Genomic DNA, 17,011 nt, shown 5'->3' with positions numbered 1-17,011 from the left:
CAAACCTGTTTGCTCAATTTTCAAAAGTTGGAAATGCTTGTGAAAGGTGCCTAGAGTCAGTACAATAAAGCTGGTGTCAATCCAGGTTTCAAAGGGTTAAAAGAGTATAAAGAGTCATCTAAAGACTCGATATATATATACAAGCTATGCTTCCACCCCAACCTTTACCTCTCCCTTTTTCTTCTTAGGCCCACCTTTCGTTACTTCACCTGGCATACGTGTGTGTTGGGCATCGTGGGTTGCGCTGTCATGATGTTCCTGATCAATGCCATCTACGCCTCAGCCAGCATCGCCTTCATGCTGCTGCTGCTTCTGCTGATTCACTACCTCAGTCCCACCTCCAGCTGGGGCTACATCAGCCAGGCTCTCATTTTCCACCAGGTCTGTCACACACACATACACACACAGACGCACACACACACAGATGCACACTCTCAATACTGCCTTGTCATTATGAGAGCAACTAAAATCTCATCCCCATAGCTTTACAAGAGCCTGTACCTCTGCCAAGTAATCGTTCTATCCGGTTTATGGAGACGCACAGACACGCACACACACAGAGACTGATCTCTGCCGCCGCTCCCTCAGCCAAGCACTTTGCGTTTAGCAGACAAACACACTCACACATACACACAACGCTGCCTTGTCATTCTTACAGCAGCTATCTATCACATTTATATCAGGTCTACCAGACTCACGCGCGTACACATCAGCATCTTTCCCCTCAGCAGAGCTCTCTACATTTATTACACACACACGTACTCACAAACATACACTCGCAGAGATTTACATCATCCAGCTCTCCATGTCCTCTATCTGGCGAGCCTGTTGCTCTCAAGGAGAGGGGGCAACGTTGCCAGGAGGGCCCGATGCTGAGGGGAATCGTTGCCAAGGCTGCGGGCAGGGGTTATGGGCGGGGAGGGTGAGGATGGCTGGATGAGCCAGCAGCTTGTCAGGAAGCAGAATATTATTACAACCACTTAACTTATTGAGCTTTTCCTCCTCGTCCTCCTCTCCCTCCTTCCCTTTCTAGTCTCTTCATCTTCATCTCCTTCCTCCAACCCCAGACTGCAGCTAGGTGAAGGGGCGGGGAAAAAGGGGGGCCAATCAGACCCCCCTGAGCCAGGCCAACCTGGTGCCATCCTGTCAGAGTCAGAGGGTGATAGTTGGCTTATTAGTATCACGGGTGGATTACTGGGTCACCGACCTTGAAGCACCTGTTAATAGTCACTTTACGCTCTAGTGAGAAGTGACTGTTACAATTTCTGTTGTCAGCCAATCAAAAGGTTACAAAGAGACAGAAAATGACCAAAACAACTACATAGAAAAGAGATGCAAAATGATTACAATAACCCCAAATAGATTCAAAATAAACCACGAAGATGTGCAAAACAACCAGAGTCCCAAACAGGCCACAAATGGTACAAAACAACCAAAGAGACACAAAATTATTACAGAGGCACGCAAAACACCCATGAGACAAACCAGTGACACATAAAACAACAAAAAGAGACACAAAAAGACCACAAAGAGACATAACTAGACCACTTAGCTTAAAAAAATAGAGACACAAAAGGATCACAACAAAACACACAGTGACCACAAAAAGATGAAAAATGACTACAAAGGCATGAAAAACAAACCACAAAGAGACACAAACATCACAGAGAGATGCAAAATTACCACAAAGAAATGCAAAAATACACAAATAAACCACAGAAAAAGACACAAATTTACTACAAAGGCATGCAAAACAACCATAAAAAGACACAAAATGACCACAGAGAAACACAAAATAACCACCACAACACTCACAACGCAAAATGACTAGAAATATATGCAAAAAAACTACAAAGAAACAGACCACAAAGAGACCACATAGTTATAACAGAGACACACAAAATGCTTTGTAGCCATTTTATGTCTACAGTGGGTGTCTCGCTCAAATGTAGGAGGGTTTGGGTGGTTTTTTCTGTTTCCGGGGGCCAATAATCTGTCAGTGGCTTCTTGCTTTTCGGTTGGTTAGTTGTTGGTTTAGTTACAAATAGCAGCTACTTCCTGATATAATTTTTATATTACATATTTAATGTTTTTCATTTGGCATTAATTAATTACACAAAATAAATAATGAAACTTGTAATGTAGTGTTTATCATGGCCAGGGCTTTAAATGCCTCTCCTGACACATTTTTCACTCAACAAATGTTCCCCTTTACTTTAAAACTGTGCCCGAGTGTGACCCCTGCTTTCAAAAGTTTCCAAACCTGCCTCTGGCATGGCGCCCAGTCTGATTTAAACGATTACACTAATAAGCCTAGCAGGAGACGCCAAGTGTGTACATGTACATATCTCATACATGCACTCTTCTTCCGTTCCTGCATCCGCCAGCAGTAGCCGTCATGGCAGGGCGCCAACTGGGTGACATTGAAGCAGAGACGGGAGACATCCCAGCTCATAAGAAAAAACACACCGGGAGATAACAGGCAGCTGACAACAGTGTTTAGGAGAGAAAGAGAACCAAGAAAAAGACAAACGGAGGCAAGAAACGCTGATGGTATCATGGGACGGAGAGATAGAGGCAGAATATAAGCAGGAAGAGGGGATGAGTGATTGAGAAACTAAGTGATGGATGAGACTGAAGCGACAGAGAAATGATGATAGCCTGATGGATGACAAGACAGGGGGAAATGGAGAGATAAAGAGAGACAGATGATTAGATGAGTGGAGGCAGTTGGACTTTGCCTCTGGGGCCCCGTTTTTGTTGTTGTTTTTTTTTTTTTATGGCAATTACCGGACGGGAGCATGAAAACAGTGTGATTATGATGGTAATAATGTTGGAAAAAGTTGCATCTTCATTTTTGATTGATGGCTGTATAGACACACTCAGATGCAGGACCTTGAGCTTAACTTGTGTTGCTACGGCAGTCATTATCGGCCCAATTTCCCTGCTTCTTTTCAGGCCCAATCTCTAAGTGGAGCTGCAACACAAGAGGTTCTTTTTTCCTACAATTTTATATCATTACCTCAAGTCTATTAAACACATCCTTCAAGTGATTTCAAATGAAAGTCATTTTAAAGTATTTTTAGCTGTTCTTAAAGGACGTGCTTCCGTTTAACCGGCATTTTTCCCAGCCAGAAAAAGGTCTTCTGCTTTAATTGACCTGTGCTTTAGGTGCCACTTCCTCAGCCACTTCTGCTCTAAATGCGCTTTGATTGGTTAACTACAGAAAAGTTCCTTTTCTTCACATCACATCCCTGCTGTGCTTATTTCAAAAATAGCTTTCTCCCCAACTTTCTTATAACACTGCGACAGTGTTGCTCACCCAGCTTAACCATTCAAGACCATAGAAGTCAAAATTTCAGCATTATCCTTTAAATTACCCTTTGTTTCTATGGCTGGGTTTTGGTACTTGATACCTTTTAAATTATCAACCGAAATAACTTTGTTGTATGTAAGTTGTATTGAAACATCTCTTGTTAAACGATACCTGCTTTCATTCCCTTTTGCACCAGCGATCTGATCTCGGACCATATTTTCTGTTGCAGCCATCTCCTGAGCCGTTATCTGAGAGGTGAAGTCTTCCCAGTAAGCATGAGCTGCACAGCTGCAGCAGCAGCTTACATCCAACACAATGCTGTTAAACGGTCCCAACAAACTCACACCGAAACGGCTCGGCTCTATCGTTAACCCATTGATGAAAAGCTGTGTGATGGTAACAGTTAGCGCTGTCACTGTGCAGCCGGGCAGACTCTCACTGCTTTCCCCTGTGAAGCTTATTAGCAGCAACTTCAATTTCTTTGGTCACCAGATGTCACAACCTAAATTTAACATAGCATCAGTGTCTAACAGTGTCGGTTTGCCAGCTGGGTCGTTTTAAGAGGATAAAGAAAGGTGTTGTGTCGGGTGCTGTAATCCTCGGGTGCCGTTGCAGAGCTCACCGTCTCTGTATAAATTCATTACCACTGCACAAAAAACCAGTTAACACGCTCAAACATCTGGCTTTTTAATGCAATGGCAAAGTGTACAATCGGCATTCTCACCCGTGTGAGATGACTCAGCAGTAGTCACAAGTATTTATCGCCTCCTGCTCTGATTGGCATTGATGGAGACAATACTATGTGAACGCACTAATTCCATCTCTTTAACTGACGAAAAGCAATGATGTGCCACCACCAATCAACCCCCGTCTCCTCCTAAACATCGCCAAAACATAGATCCAAATTAGTCTGCACTGAGTTTAAAGAGAAATTGAATAAGTAAGAGCTGTTTAAAGAGAAGTAACCACCATAACGTTTTCAAAGGCCTCCATCCATCTACTATTTACCTGTTCTCCAGTCTGTTCTCCTTGATGTCGAACAGACACACCAAAACAACCCACACACACACGCTCATCTGCTGCAGAGCCATGTACACAGCCCAACTCTGCTGGCAATGGGAAAGGAGTCTATGGTCTATCCTTAGCAAGTTTACCTGTGTTTAAACAAAAACCTGCCCACATGTGCTATTTTTGGTAGAAAAGGGACACGTATCTCTATATATCTATCTTTCTCTCTAGTGATTTAAGAAAAAAGAGCCAAGGCTGTTATTTTTATGGTATACAAGCCACTCCGTTCACATCATGGTATGGAATGAAGTACTTATGTGGTATCAGTATCACTTTAAAAGTACTGGTATTGGCAGTGGTTTTGAAACAATACCCACCTCGATGTCACTCAGAATCCCCCAGTGTTGGCAGCACCTTTAATGGCGGACATGTTGCCACTAAGGGAATGGTCATTAATTCCAATGAGGGTATAAATTGGGTGTTAATCATTCCAAGCGGACTGCAGGTTTAGATCTAATGTTTGGTTCCACTTGGTTACATTTCCTTGATGGTACCTTGATGCCACCTCATCAACACACTGTCAGAATCCTAATGATGCTCGTGCTATAGTGTGCATTGTAATACAAAGTGGTACACACTTACATATAAGTGTACACTGATAAGCAGACACAGACTGGTACATTTTTACCACTAACTGTTTGATTGACACATATGTACGCATGCATATACACACACACACAAGTAGCCTTCATAGACACAATCTATTTGGTCCTTGCTACATCCTAAATAGGATGTTGATTGGAGATGTAATTTGTTTCTGTGTAAGAGTAGTCTCTGCAGTTACAGTACAACAACGCATCCATACAAATGAGAAGGAGGCGCTCACACATATGAACACAGGGTATTCAGAGTCGGCGACTTCCAGACATGAGATGGACAGCGGGGCCATGGGGTGCAGAGGTGGCTCCAGCCTCCATTTCAGCGCTGTTCTGCTCCCTGCGTTTTATTGTTCATGAATTCAGCATTTCATTTCTAAGAGGAAGATTGTGCCATTTCTTTTCGGCAAAGTTCGACTCCGCAACTCATTTGCTCGACTGAATTTCTTGGCAGCTCTTTCAGGTTATTGAAATCACTCTCATCCAGTCCACACCTCTGACGCTGCCAGATCTGTCTGCTGGGAGCTTTTGGGGGGGATTTGTTTTGTGCATTTGTCTTTAATCTCACAGAAATCAGGGAATAGAAATCTGGGCATGATAAATCATTTAGATGTTGGGGCAACGTACAGTGAAATAAAATGAGGGGAAAAAAATTTAAAGGGGAAAAAAATAAGACTAGATGCAAATAAACATCGAAGAGTAACAATACTGCATTGAGAAGGATCTACATGAATATGAATATGTTAATTAAGGTTAAAAGTTTACTCTGGAGGGGCGTCCGGTGGCTGAGAGGATAAAGCAGGCGCCCCATGAATGAAGGCAGTGTCCTTTCCGCAGCGGCCGCAGACTCAAGTCCAGCTCGCTGCCCTTTGCTGCATGTCATCCCCTCTCTCTTCCCCTTTCACGCTGTTCATCTGTCCTATCTAATAAAGGCAAAAATGCCAAAAAATAATTTTTAAAAAAGTTTACTGGAAGCAAGTTGAGAAAATAATCTCAATTTAAGGCCCATTTAATAGCTGTTGTGGATTATATCTCATCATCAGAAGATGAAGTTGCCAAGGAACTGTATGTTTTTCAGTTATGCAGTATTACACGAAAAGGTGTGCTTTAACGTCATTTGAGCACGACACTGATGTGGTCAAGACCGAGGCGCTTACACAAGCGTCACTGGCTTAATACTGGAAAACAATCAGTCATGCCAGTAAAATCCTATATGTAATGAAACATAGTTTATTACTCCAGGAAGTAGGTCAAACCTTAGCAAGGACCTGTAACAGACAAATTTTCTAGTCCCTGTTGAGTCCGCTGGCCAACTTGTGCTCATGCTTTCTAAAGATCGTGAGGTATCCCAAACTAAATAAACACACCAGATACAAACACAAACATGCTAAGCTTTCTCAGTTTTGTTATGACTAAGATATCTGCTGACAAAAAAAAACTTTACCTGTATTTTTAAGCTAGTGGCGTCGTGTCACGGCACAGCTGATGGAGGATACCAGAGGATGCCAAACAGAGAGATGATTTCCAAAATTCATGTTGTTATCTAGCAAAATATTAAGCTTTTTTTGGTTTACCATGAAGTTTGCCGTTTTATGTTCATACACACAAATGTCACCTTTTGTCCGTGTTAATAATATGTCTGTTGGGAACATGGTGGTTTCTGCTGGTTATTGTCTTCTTTGTGTTAGTTCATAGTTCACACCATTAGTGAGTTGTTTGTTATTATTGTTATTTTTCAGTTGGTCAGCTATATTTTTTGTTGATGTGGTGAAACTTACGTTCCTTAATACCTCACAAAATTTGTACAATAATCATTGTATTTTTTAAGAGTGGTGATTAAGCATTGGAAGAGTAATTCTTTTTGCAAAGGAAGGTGCTAATCTGAGCACATTATGAATGTCTTGTGGACTAGTCAAATTGCTTGGTTGAAACTACTTGTATAATTCCCAGTTTTCTGTATTTTGGCCAACATGTATGACAATTTATGTCCCTAAAGTGCCAAGTGCCTGTTTTACGATCCAGAGAAAAAAGTTTTTGAATTTGTGCCCTGCTGGAAAATTTCATTGTAAAATTGTTTTGTCATTTGGTGCACCAGCCAGGGAATTGTAATATGCCTTTAGTGCTTCAGTGGTACTTTTATTATGATCCTTGTTTTCTCATGAATTTCACATGAACTACCTTATCCAAACCTGTCCTGTATACTTAAGCTTTGAGCTTAAAAAGGCAATTTCTCCTGGCTTATTTAAAATCCTGCAGTGATTTTGGGGCCAGAAGGAATATCACATATCAAATCTGTAAGCTTTCATATATTAAAAACGTAATGCAAAAAAGTAACATCCTCTCCAATAACAGATTTTAGGGGATGGGTTTTACGTAATTAAAATGAAGCCGGAGTCTCAGATAGAAGAAACTTTCACTGACATTTGAGAGTACAGGTCACCAGCTTAAAGGGAAACTAAAGAATTTTTTGGCCCCATATTTTCCCATTTTTTTGTGTCAAAGTGAGCAATAAAGGCAACATTTTAGAACTGATCCAGGACTGAGAGAGAGCTGCAGGCAGCAGGAGCGATACAGGCCGCGGTGTAACCACTCTGGGCTTTTGGCAGCTTTAATTTATGTGCTTGTTTTTGCCACTGATGGGTTCAGATGGTTATTAGAAGTGTCTGACAACATTTTGGGAAGGAACTCTTTTAATAAATTTGCATTTCTGTTGAGCTTTTGCTTTTCTTGTCTATTTGTTATTTTTAAAACAAGTCTAGCTCAAGTAGAAACTTGTTATAAAATCTCGTAGACCTTTCCACATCACTGAAATAAGCTAAATATTCAGCCTTGATAGTGATGGCACCAACCTACACTAACTGTACTCCAACACAACAAACGTCCCGACACTCCTCCCCCCTACTGTTGTCTTCCTAAAGCAGGTCACCTCTTGTGAGATTTCAGATTGAGATTTCTCCTTCTGCGAGACTTGGTCACAATAACAAACATACCAGCAGAAGGTAGGGTCTTTTTCATAATGTGTCAGACACTAATAATAACAATCTGAGCCTGTCAGTGGCCAAAAAAACACTTTCAATGGACACATATTGATAAAATGTCTCCTTCAGTCACTCAGGCTCAAAAAATATTGCGAAAACAGGGTCCAGGTTGAAAAATACAAACATTTACATTGAAAAAAAAAAGAACGATGAGGGTAAAAATAATTATAACAGCCATCATCTCTTTTGTCTCCCACAGGTGCGTAAGTACCTGCTGATGTTGGACGTGAGGAAGGACCACGTCAAATTCTGGAGGCCTCAGGTCCTGCTGATGGTTTCCAACCCTCGCAGCAGTGTGGGCCTCATCACATTTATCAACGACATTAAGAAGAGCGGCCTCTATGTGCTGGGACACGTCCAGCTCGGAGATCTCAGTAAGGACACTAGCCCACAGTGAAGTGTCTTACTGTGTTTAGCTGTGATTTTTGTTATATTGCATTTACTTAACACTCAACAGTCATGACAGAGTGAACTCTTACTTTGAAACATTCTGATGAATATCTTCCTTTTTCCTGGGAAAACAAGCAGTGTGCATTTTCAAAGTTAGTTGAAAGTTTAATTCTGCACCATTTCTCATCTAATTCAACGCACTGTGACAGGCTTACTATTAATTATAAGCAAAACAAGTCAGGGATAGTGATGGGATGTGGTTTTTGGATAATTTAACATGATTATCATATTTAGGAATGACAATGACAAAACTAAAAGCTTGTTTTCTGACTGTCAACTTCAACATTATTGCTGAATTTTAATAACAGTGAGACGTGCTAATCGTTACTGGAGACTGTAGTATTATCGCCACTTTGCTTAAGTGTGTTTTTTGTTAGGACCGCCTCAAAATAACTCATGACTTTTGAAAATATGTAAGTGTAAGATCTGACAAAATGCCTCAGTTTCACAGTGAGCTGTGCATCGTTAAACGGACCTCTTTAGCATGCGAGACCTTTCTCCATGACATCGCCTCATCTGCTGCTGTTTTATTTTTTGGGGGAAGTATGCTCTGGAGGCGTCTCCTTTTTCTTTTCTGCAGAGACACACACTTACAGAGTTTAAAGGAGCAGGGTCATTGATTGTTTTCTTTGTCTTTGGAGGATTTTGTTGCGAGGGGGTTGAGGGTTATGTGTTGATGGGAGACTGGGGCTGGCCCTGAATGAAGTCTCCAGAATCCAAATCCTCTGAGTGTTTCACAGTGAAATAAAAATGATGTGTTCATTAGCCACTGAAGAGCCCTCCTCTCAATTTTGAGTGCTGCCGAGGCACTTGGTCTTGAGAAATATGGAGGAGTCATTCATTCACGTAATTACACTGAAGGAGTTTGTTGTTGAGGACTCACAGCTACTTCAACATTGCCCTTCTAAAGTATTTAAGTCTGTCCATTTTTTTTCTCACTAACAGCTGTTTGCATTAAAGCTGGATACAAAGACTTATCCACGAGAATAACAAAGGGATCCTAACACAGCTTAAACTACCAATTGTCCATAAAGTTTGCAGATGTGGCCTCTGGATTGCTCTCTACATACATATTGATGTCTTTTTGGATGATTGATCACCTGCCTGCCTGTTTGTGCTGCCCTGTATTTTTCTCTCTGTCTCACATTCTGTCTACGCTGTCGCTTGCGCTTGCATCTTTCGTTCTCTTTTCCCCCCAACATCTTGTCTTTTCTTTCTCCCATGCATTGTCTCTAATTCCAGCTCTGTCATACTGACTTCTCTCCTCTCTCCTTTGAATCGTGTATCTATTGTTCTTGGCTATCTCTTTCCTTTACCTTCTCTGCATTTCAACATCAGATGAACTGCCAGCTGTATTTCTCTCACCTTAAACCGTTTTTTTTTCTTCCGCCCTCACAGACACTTTACCATCCGACCCTCTGCAGTCCCAGTACGACTCCTGGTTGTCCCTGGTGGACCATCTGAACATCAAGTCTTTTGTCAACTTGACGTTGGCTGATTCTGTGCGTCACGGAGTTCAACATCTCCTCTTCATTTCCGGACTAGGTCAGTGTCACCGTCATCACGAAATGTCCCTGTTGGTCAATAATGACATTAGTAAGCTTACGTTGATATCTGGTATTACAAGTGAATATTAGAGTCGGAAAATTCTCATATTATAAAAAGTCTTTTTTTTAAGGTACAGCAGTTATATAAATACTATGAAAGTATAAAAAAGCTCAGTCGATAGAGAAATACTCAGTCACTTCACTGCTTACGTTTTCTCTCATCTAGTGGTTACACTTAAAGTTCAATATAACACATTTAGCACTTTTATTCTTTAAATAATAAATAAATAATAAAATTCTTTCTTTCTTTAAAATCTTTCAAGTAAGTTTAAGCAGTAGCTTTAAGTAATTCAGTTTAAACGGACGCTTCAATTTCTATCAGCTATTTAAACTCCCACTTCAACTTCATTCAACACTTAAACTATAATTCCTCTCAGTACTTTCATTATAAGTACGATTTTAACTTTTGTTAGTAGTTCGGTTTCAAATTCCACTTCATTCCCTTTCAGTGCTTCAAACATCAGGTACAATATTATGTCCTTAAATATATTCAACCTTTAACTATTACTGCCATACAAAGAAAGTGAAGTTTCAACGTGTTCAAACTATTTCTGATGTTTCATCATTTAGCACACACAAGCGCATACTTTTACACAGAACAGTTGATGTATTTCAGCTTGTTTTCAGCAGGTATCGTCATTTTGGCATAATTTTCTCACGCTAGACTTTTTCTTGGTTTTATTACTAAAATGCTATTTGTGCATGCTCTCCTCTTCAGGAACAAACACTCCAAACTTTAAAGTGAATTGACTCTCAGTGGTTGCTGAATCTTTTCCTTGTGATTTTCTGTCGTCCTGCTTTCTGAGAGTTGTCACTCACATCTTAACTTTAAGCGCTCTGTTTTTCTCCAGCCCTTTCTCTTGTCTGTCTTTGGCTTTCCTCCAGTTCTCACTTCAGCGCTTGTCTTCCTCACATCTGTCTCTCACTTTCACTCCATCTGATAAAATAACTCCAAACTCTACAAAACAACTCAAGAAATCAATGAAAATGATAATGAAGCCATTAGCTTGAAAAAAATAATGTAGTTTTATTTTTCTCACATCTTTCTTTTCTCTTTTCAGGTGGGATGCGTCCTAACACTCTCGTCCTCGGTTTCTATGACGATTGTCTTCCAAAGGACAAGCTGATTGATCCCTCACTTATCACCAGTCAGTCCACAGACCCCTCGGTCTCCTCGCAGGAGTTCGATCAACAGCCCCCTCTATTTCACTTTGCCTCCCTGCGGGGGTCCAGTGACAGACAGGACTGTGGTGAATTTGGGGACGGGAAGGCTCTAGGACCCCAGGAGTATGTCGCCATCATTGCTGACGCCATGAAGATGCTAAAGAACGTGGTGCTTGCGCGATACTTTAACAACTTTGACCGAGCCCAGGTCCTCTCGCCGCCGTCCTCGTCTCCAGGAAAGGGAGCTGTGTACGTCGACGTGTGGCCGGTCAACCTCCTGCGTCCGGACAGCTGCAGCTACGTCGACACCTGCTCTCTGTTTCTGCTCCAGCTTGCGTGCATCCTCAACATGGTGAGAGCCTGGCGTAAAGCTAGGCTCCGTCTTTTTCTGTGCGTGGAGGAAGGACGGAGCGTGCGCGGCTCGGAGGAGAAGCTGGGCCAGCTGTTGAAAGAGCTGAGAATCAAAGCTCAGGTCTACAGCGTGCCGTGGGACCAACAGGTGGCGCTACACTGGCAGCGGCAAGGCGAGTGGGGCAAGAAACAACCGTCTGATACCACTAACGAAGAAAAGAAGCAGAGAGTATATGAGGAAGAGGAGAACGACGACGATTATGTTAACAGCTTCCCGAGCAACACCACGCGTCTGTCCGATGACTACCTGTCAGCTGTCAATAAGCTGATCCTGGACTCGGCTCCACCTGCCCCTGCAGTGCGTTTCCTGTATTTACCCCGCCCTCCAGCTGACACCCGCCGCTACACCACCTACTTACACCAGCTGGAGCTGCTTACTAAGGACCTGGGCCCCACGCTGCTCATCCACGGCGTCACACCGGTCATCACCACTGACCTGTGAACTATCTGACACCCTCAGCGAGGTGTGTCTGCGATGCTGAGGGCCGCTGAGATCAGCAGGGGGCAGCGTCACTGGAGACCTCAGCTGCGCCCTGACACTGACCTCTGCACCCAGCGACGGACTGGGGAAAAGAAAACAGCCCTGAAATCTGACCCAGACGGTGATGTCATTGCTGACTCTTTGATAGCACCTCCACTGTCGCACAAAATGGAAACGCTCTAAAAGAACAGCCTGTTTTAGAATATTGACAATGAATACCAGATATTTTACTCAGCCACTTGGGGATCACAAAACTCTCGATGCATATTTAACCTTTTTTTTCCTTTTTTGTGTGTTTTCAGCTGGAAGTTTTGGTTTTCCCATCAAGCTTCTCAAGGCACGGTGTTTTTAAACTTTTAGGTCAACTTTGTCTCAATTTAAAGCTTTAACACCTGGATCGACATCTTGTGCTGCATTCAGATGCCTTTTACTAATATCTAAACCTGTGCAAAATGGTTTAACCCTTTGAAACCTGGATTGACATCAGTTTCCTTGTGCTGTGGCCCGATGCATTCACAAGTATTTAAAACAAAAAGGTTTGCTTTTTTAAAAAAGAAGAAACATGGGAAAGAAGGAAATGAGCAAATTGGTAAGAACTGTTCTGCAATTATTTTTTAAAAAGACACAGAAAAAAATTTTACAGAATTATTGTTATTTTTAAGCATCTTTTCAGATGATTTCCTTTTTGTTTTTCTTTTTTTAAAAAACTTTTATTCTCTTTGTTTTTGCTTCTAATCTTGTATAATTATCTTTATTATATATTTAAAATTATATTAAAGAAAAAAGAGAAAAAAGTGATTTTTTAGCACTTTCTTGAGGTCATTTTCTTGTTTTTTTTCCTCATTTTCAGGTAATTTTCTTGTAATTTTTTATAATTTTTTTGATATTTTTGGGCCATTTCTAGTGAACTTGCTCATCACTGTCTTGTCATGTTTTTGAAAGAAATCAAGCCAGTCTGGGTATCAAAGGGTTAAGCATGAAACAATTTGAGTGACTGAATGTACCCAAGTTAAGTTAACAGCTTTTCAGACAAATGTACAACGATCAGAGGCAGAATCTGAAGGTCAGAGGTACTTTCAGATGCCAGTCCGCCTCTGACGCTCAATCACTTCCTTCTTCATCCGCACCTGAAAAAGAGAGCGGTCTACTTCTTCATATAGTCTAACTTAAATTTGAAGTATCCTTTGAAACTCCTTTGTCCTTCCCTGAAATGCTTCCTCGCTGTGCTGCTGCTCAAATTCCTTAAAATGACCATTCCATATGTGTTCACATCAAAAAGTGCCTCGCTAGTTAGGGAGCTAAAGCTTGGACTCATTCCTTCACGGACAGAAAGTTGGACTGCGGTACACCTTGGAGCAATCATTTGCAGGAAATCTGCTTTTCCATTTTAGCAGTTTAGAACAAAGCAAGCAGGTAATACAGTAATAACGACGGTGCTACTATAGAAGCCTTAAAAGTTTGATTCCAAATATGATTTTATGTGGGATCTCAGGAAGACATTCCTCTTTTTCCAAATGCACTTTTGTCCTTCCTTTACCAAACTGCGTGTTGAGCAGCTCTCCAGAACTCTTTAAACATGTTTACAGCGCCGATCCACCATGTTGCATTGATTGTTTTTATTATTTTAGGTACTCTGTAACTTTTAGAATTGTTCTTCAACTCACCAGTTACCACGATGCTTCACCACCTCAATGCTGAAGTGCCTAAATGAAGTTTAATATTTGCTGAACTCCACAGGCTCTGCCTGAACCTAAAGTATCTGAAGCATTTAAGGTGAACCTATGTAACTTTTGCTGAACAGTGGCTAAAAGTGGCATTTACGGGTTCACTGTAAATACCGAAACCAAACATTGCACAAGTACAGTTTTTTCCAGCAGCGGTGCTGAAGTGCGTGACTTTTATTTTGTGCTGCTGGAAGATATTACGCGTGTCCACTGACATGTGAAGGGCTCTAGACACACTTTTGTACACAGTTGTAGATGCTGAATCACATTTATTGATATGCTGCACGTGCTCCTACAATCGGCCTTGCATGTGGGGACAGATGTAAAATTTGACACCTAATGCTTGAATTAATATTGTGACTCTAATATTGTAAAGAAAGATTGAGAACAACAAAGGTACAAATTATATAAAAATTGTCATTTTCAAAGTACTGACATCAAAACCAAAAATTTTTACATCTTCTCCTGGTCTCCCCTAATCAACCCTGTGTTTCCACGGGACACGACAACTCAAGTCCTCGAGAAATGCAGATGAAAGAGCTGAAGGTTAACACTGTCAGAAAACAGCAGTGTATCGCAGCCTCTACAGAAGCCCTGAGAGCAGTGTGTGTGTAAAGGGGAGCGAGGCCGCATTCTTAAGTGACGCCGCCCGTCTGCAAATCAGTGGCAGGCGTATAATAATACCATGCCCGATTCTGTCTGGTCACGTTCTCAGCTGATGCTTGGCACATCACGCTATGCAAAAAGTGGCTTTCGGCATCGGGATTGTACGCTGAAAGCCCTGTCGAAGTGCTGGTATTTGAAGAGGTCAAAGAGCTCCAGCAACACTTTTATTAGGCCAACGCATTTCGGCTTGCGGTCTTCATCAGGGTCATCCAGCGACGGAATATCAGCCAGTAATGATCAATGGCCAATCGATGGCAGCATCTTTATCTATGTGTTCGAAAGATAATCCTGGCTCATCCAAGACTGCTTAAAGTAGCTTAGCGAGTTAATTGTGTATGGGGAGATTTTTATTGCAGCAGCGCTAGTTATTATAGTGTCAGACCACTACTGCGAAATGCAAACAGGGGAAACACTGAAGTAGCACAGAGGAGAGTCTGTAAAGTCTCACTCTACTTATCCAGTTACGAACAAGAGTTGACTGAAGTGAGAAAAGTATGTTTGCATTCAAAATGATTCCTTCTGTTGAAAGTTACATGGTGCCACTAAGCATCGCTGTGTTAAAACGCAATTCCATTTTTTGACACATATTTTAAGATGAATTACGATTGCAAGTTTGTTGTAAAACTAATCTTGAATTCAAAGTACATGAAGTGTGTACAAACAGAATTTTTAATTTTAGATGCATCCTGACAATCTTGATCACATCGACTGACACATCTATATGAAGAAAGGCTGGTACTTGTACTTACCTTGATATCCCCGTGTTTGAAATGAGATACATGTTTACTTGTGGACCAACTGGACGCTCTCTATTTCCACAGAGGGTTTCTTGTTTGGGAGTCACATTCCTCCACAAACCTTCGACACTACATTTCTTCAAACCTTTGTCCTGATTTTCTGCTCTTGAAGTCAAAGAAGTGCAAACAAAAATGAGAGATGAAATGTTGGGTGTTTGATTTCCTGTTGAAATCTGAAGAAAATATATATACTTTACAAGATGAAAACTGATACGACTGAAAATATAAAATAAAAAGTTTGTATTACGTTTTTTTTGGTGTGTTTTTTTTAACTTCCTCGGGAGATTGTCTGGGAAAACCAGATCAAACTTAACAACTGCTCGGGGCGTCCAGACTTTGTTTCATTTCAGCTGAAGACCAGTTTGTGCGTCTTCGAGCAGAGAGCTGAGGGGGGTTTGTGTCTGCTGCTCTTGTTTGTTTGAGGTAAACTTTGGAAATAGGGGGTGAGATAGCTCTGCAGCTAGGACACAGAGATACTAGAGGGTGCCAGGCAGCCAAATTACCTTGTCCTACAGTCCCCCTCGCCGCCAACCAGGCAGAAATGGATTCCATTTCCGCTCTGAGGTGAACAACAGATTGGAGAAATAAGCCCAAATAACCATCGATATCTGTTCAGGAGGAGGGAGGCTGACATTTATCACTGAGGCAAAGACTCTGAAAGAATGTGTGTGTGCATGCGTGTGTGTGCGTGCATGTGTGCAAAAAAAAATAAGGTTTGTCACTTAAGTTTTCTGACGTGTTTGTGTGTTTTTATTAAAAACATCTATGACGAGAATTTAAGTCTCAATTCTGGTGACATTTACAAATGTGTACGGTGATTTGTGAGTAATTTATGGCGTTCACAAATGCATTTTCCAATCTGCAAACAAATACCGACCAATTTAAAGTAATGGAAAACATTTTTACCAACCAAATTGAATAGATGTCAGTGTTCTACACGTACGTTTCAAAATCTAAGTTCAAAAAGCACGATGATCTTCAAAAAATGATCACTACTTTTATGATTTTTGAGTGTAAATCCAATCATTGTAAAAAGTGAACCAATTGTTAGCAACCATCTTTTTTAAGATGCATAAAATCAAAATTAACAAAAGGGGTATTTACTGCTGTTGTATGTTGTAGAACAAAATATGAAATGTTTGTGTTGACCACAAACCTTATTGCAAGCCAAAAACCCATTGACAAATGAACCAGGAATTGTGCAATGCTAACTCTTTTCCATTTTTAAGGACACATTACCTAACACTGCCTGTATTAATTGTATTTATGTGCAGGTTGTTGGATTTGTTTGCACAGGTCACTTGGTGTGGATTGATTTATATGTAGTGTTTTAATAGTCTTCACAGAGTCAGATTCACAAACGAATGTTAAATTTCCGGTGGAAAACATGTATGCCCAGCTTTTCTGTGCATTTAGTTTCAATGTAGGATAGGCGTTTTTCCTAAAACGTACATTAGCTTTGCCGGGGTCCTGTTCTTAATGACAGTTAGATTGAATTGTTGATGATTTGACATGAGTCTGGATTTTTTTAATTTCTCAGAACTGGATTAAAATGTATGAGCAGCTGTAGTCTGAGCAACAAATCTGAAAGCCCAAACCTCTTTTTTCCAGGGATGATTTTAAATGAGAAAGTGTTATAGTCTGCATCCTGGTTTGTTCAGACTTTTGGGAAGACTGGTGTTGTGTATAAGAC

At 41.1% G+C, this 17,011-nt stretch overlaps 1 protein-coding gene across 1 annotated transcript in view; it reads left to right on the top strand.

Annotated features, from left to right (window-relative positions):
• Window positions 1-15,568, top strand: part of LOC121943615 (zgc:153039) — an 84,817-nt gene extending 69,249 nt beyond the window's left edge. Inside the window, exons 10-13 of the mRNA XM_042487178.2 lie at window positions 189-381; window positions 8,218-8,392; window positions 9,867-10,013; window positions 11,137-15,568. Of these exons, the coding sequence (XP_042343112.1) occupies window positions 189-381; window positions 8,218-8,392; window positions 9,867-10,013; window positions 11,137-12,092 (1,471 nt within the window). The 3' untranslated portion in view covers window positions 12,093-15,568. The remainder of the gene's footprint in view (window positions 1-188; window positions 382-8,217; window positions 8,393-9,866; window positions 10,014-11,136) is intronic.
• Window positions 15,569-17,011: the final 1,443 nt, after the last annotated feature.

Source organism: Plectropomus leopardus, chromosome 6 (assembly GCF_026936395.1).
Source record: "Plectropomus leopardus strain MGB_pleo_1.0 chromosome 6, ASM2693639v1, whole genome shotgun sequence".
Classification (NCBI taxonomy): domain Eukaryota; kingdom Metazoa; phylum Chordata; class Actinopteri; order Perciformes; family Serranidae; genus Plectropomus; species Plectropomus leopardus.
Note: the sequence above shows the minus strand (reverse complement) of the source record. Positions and strands in the feature narration are given on the sequence as shown.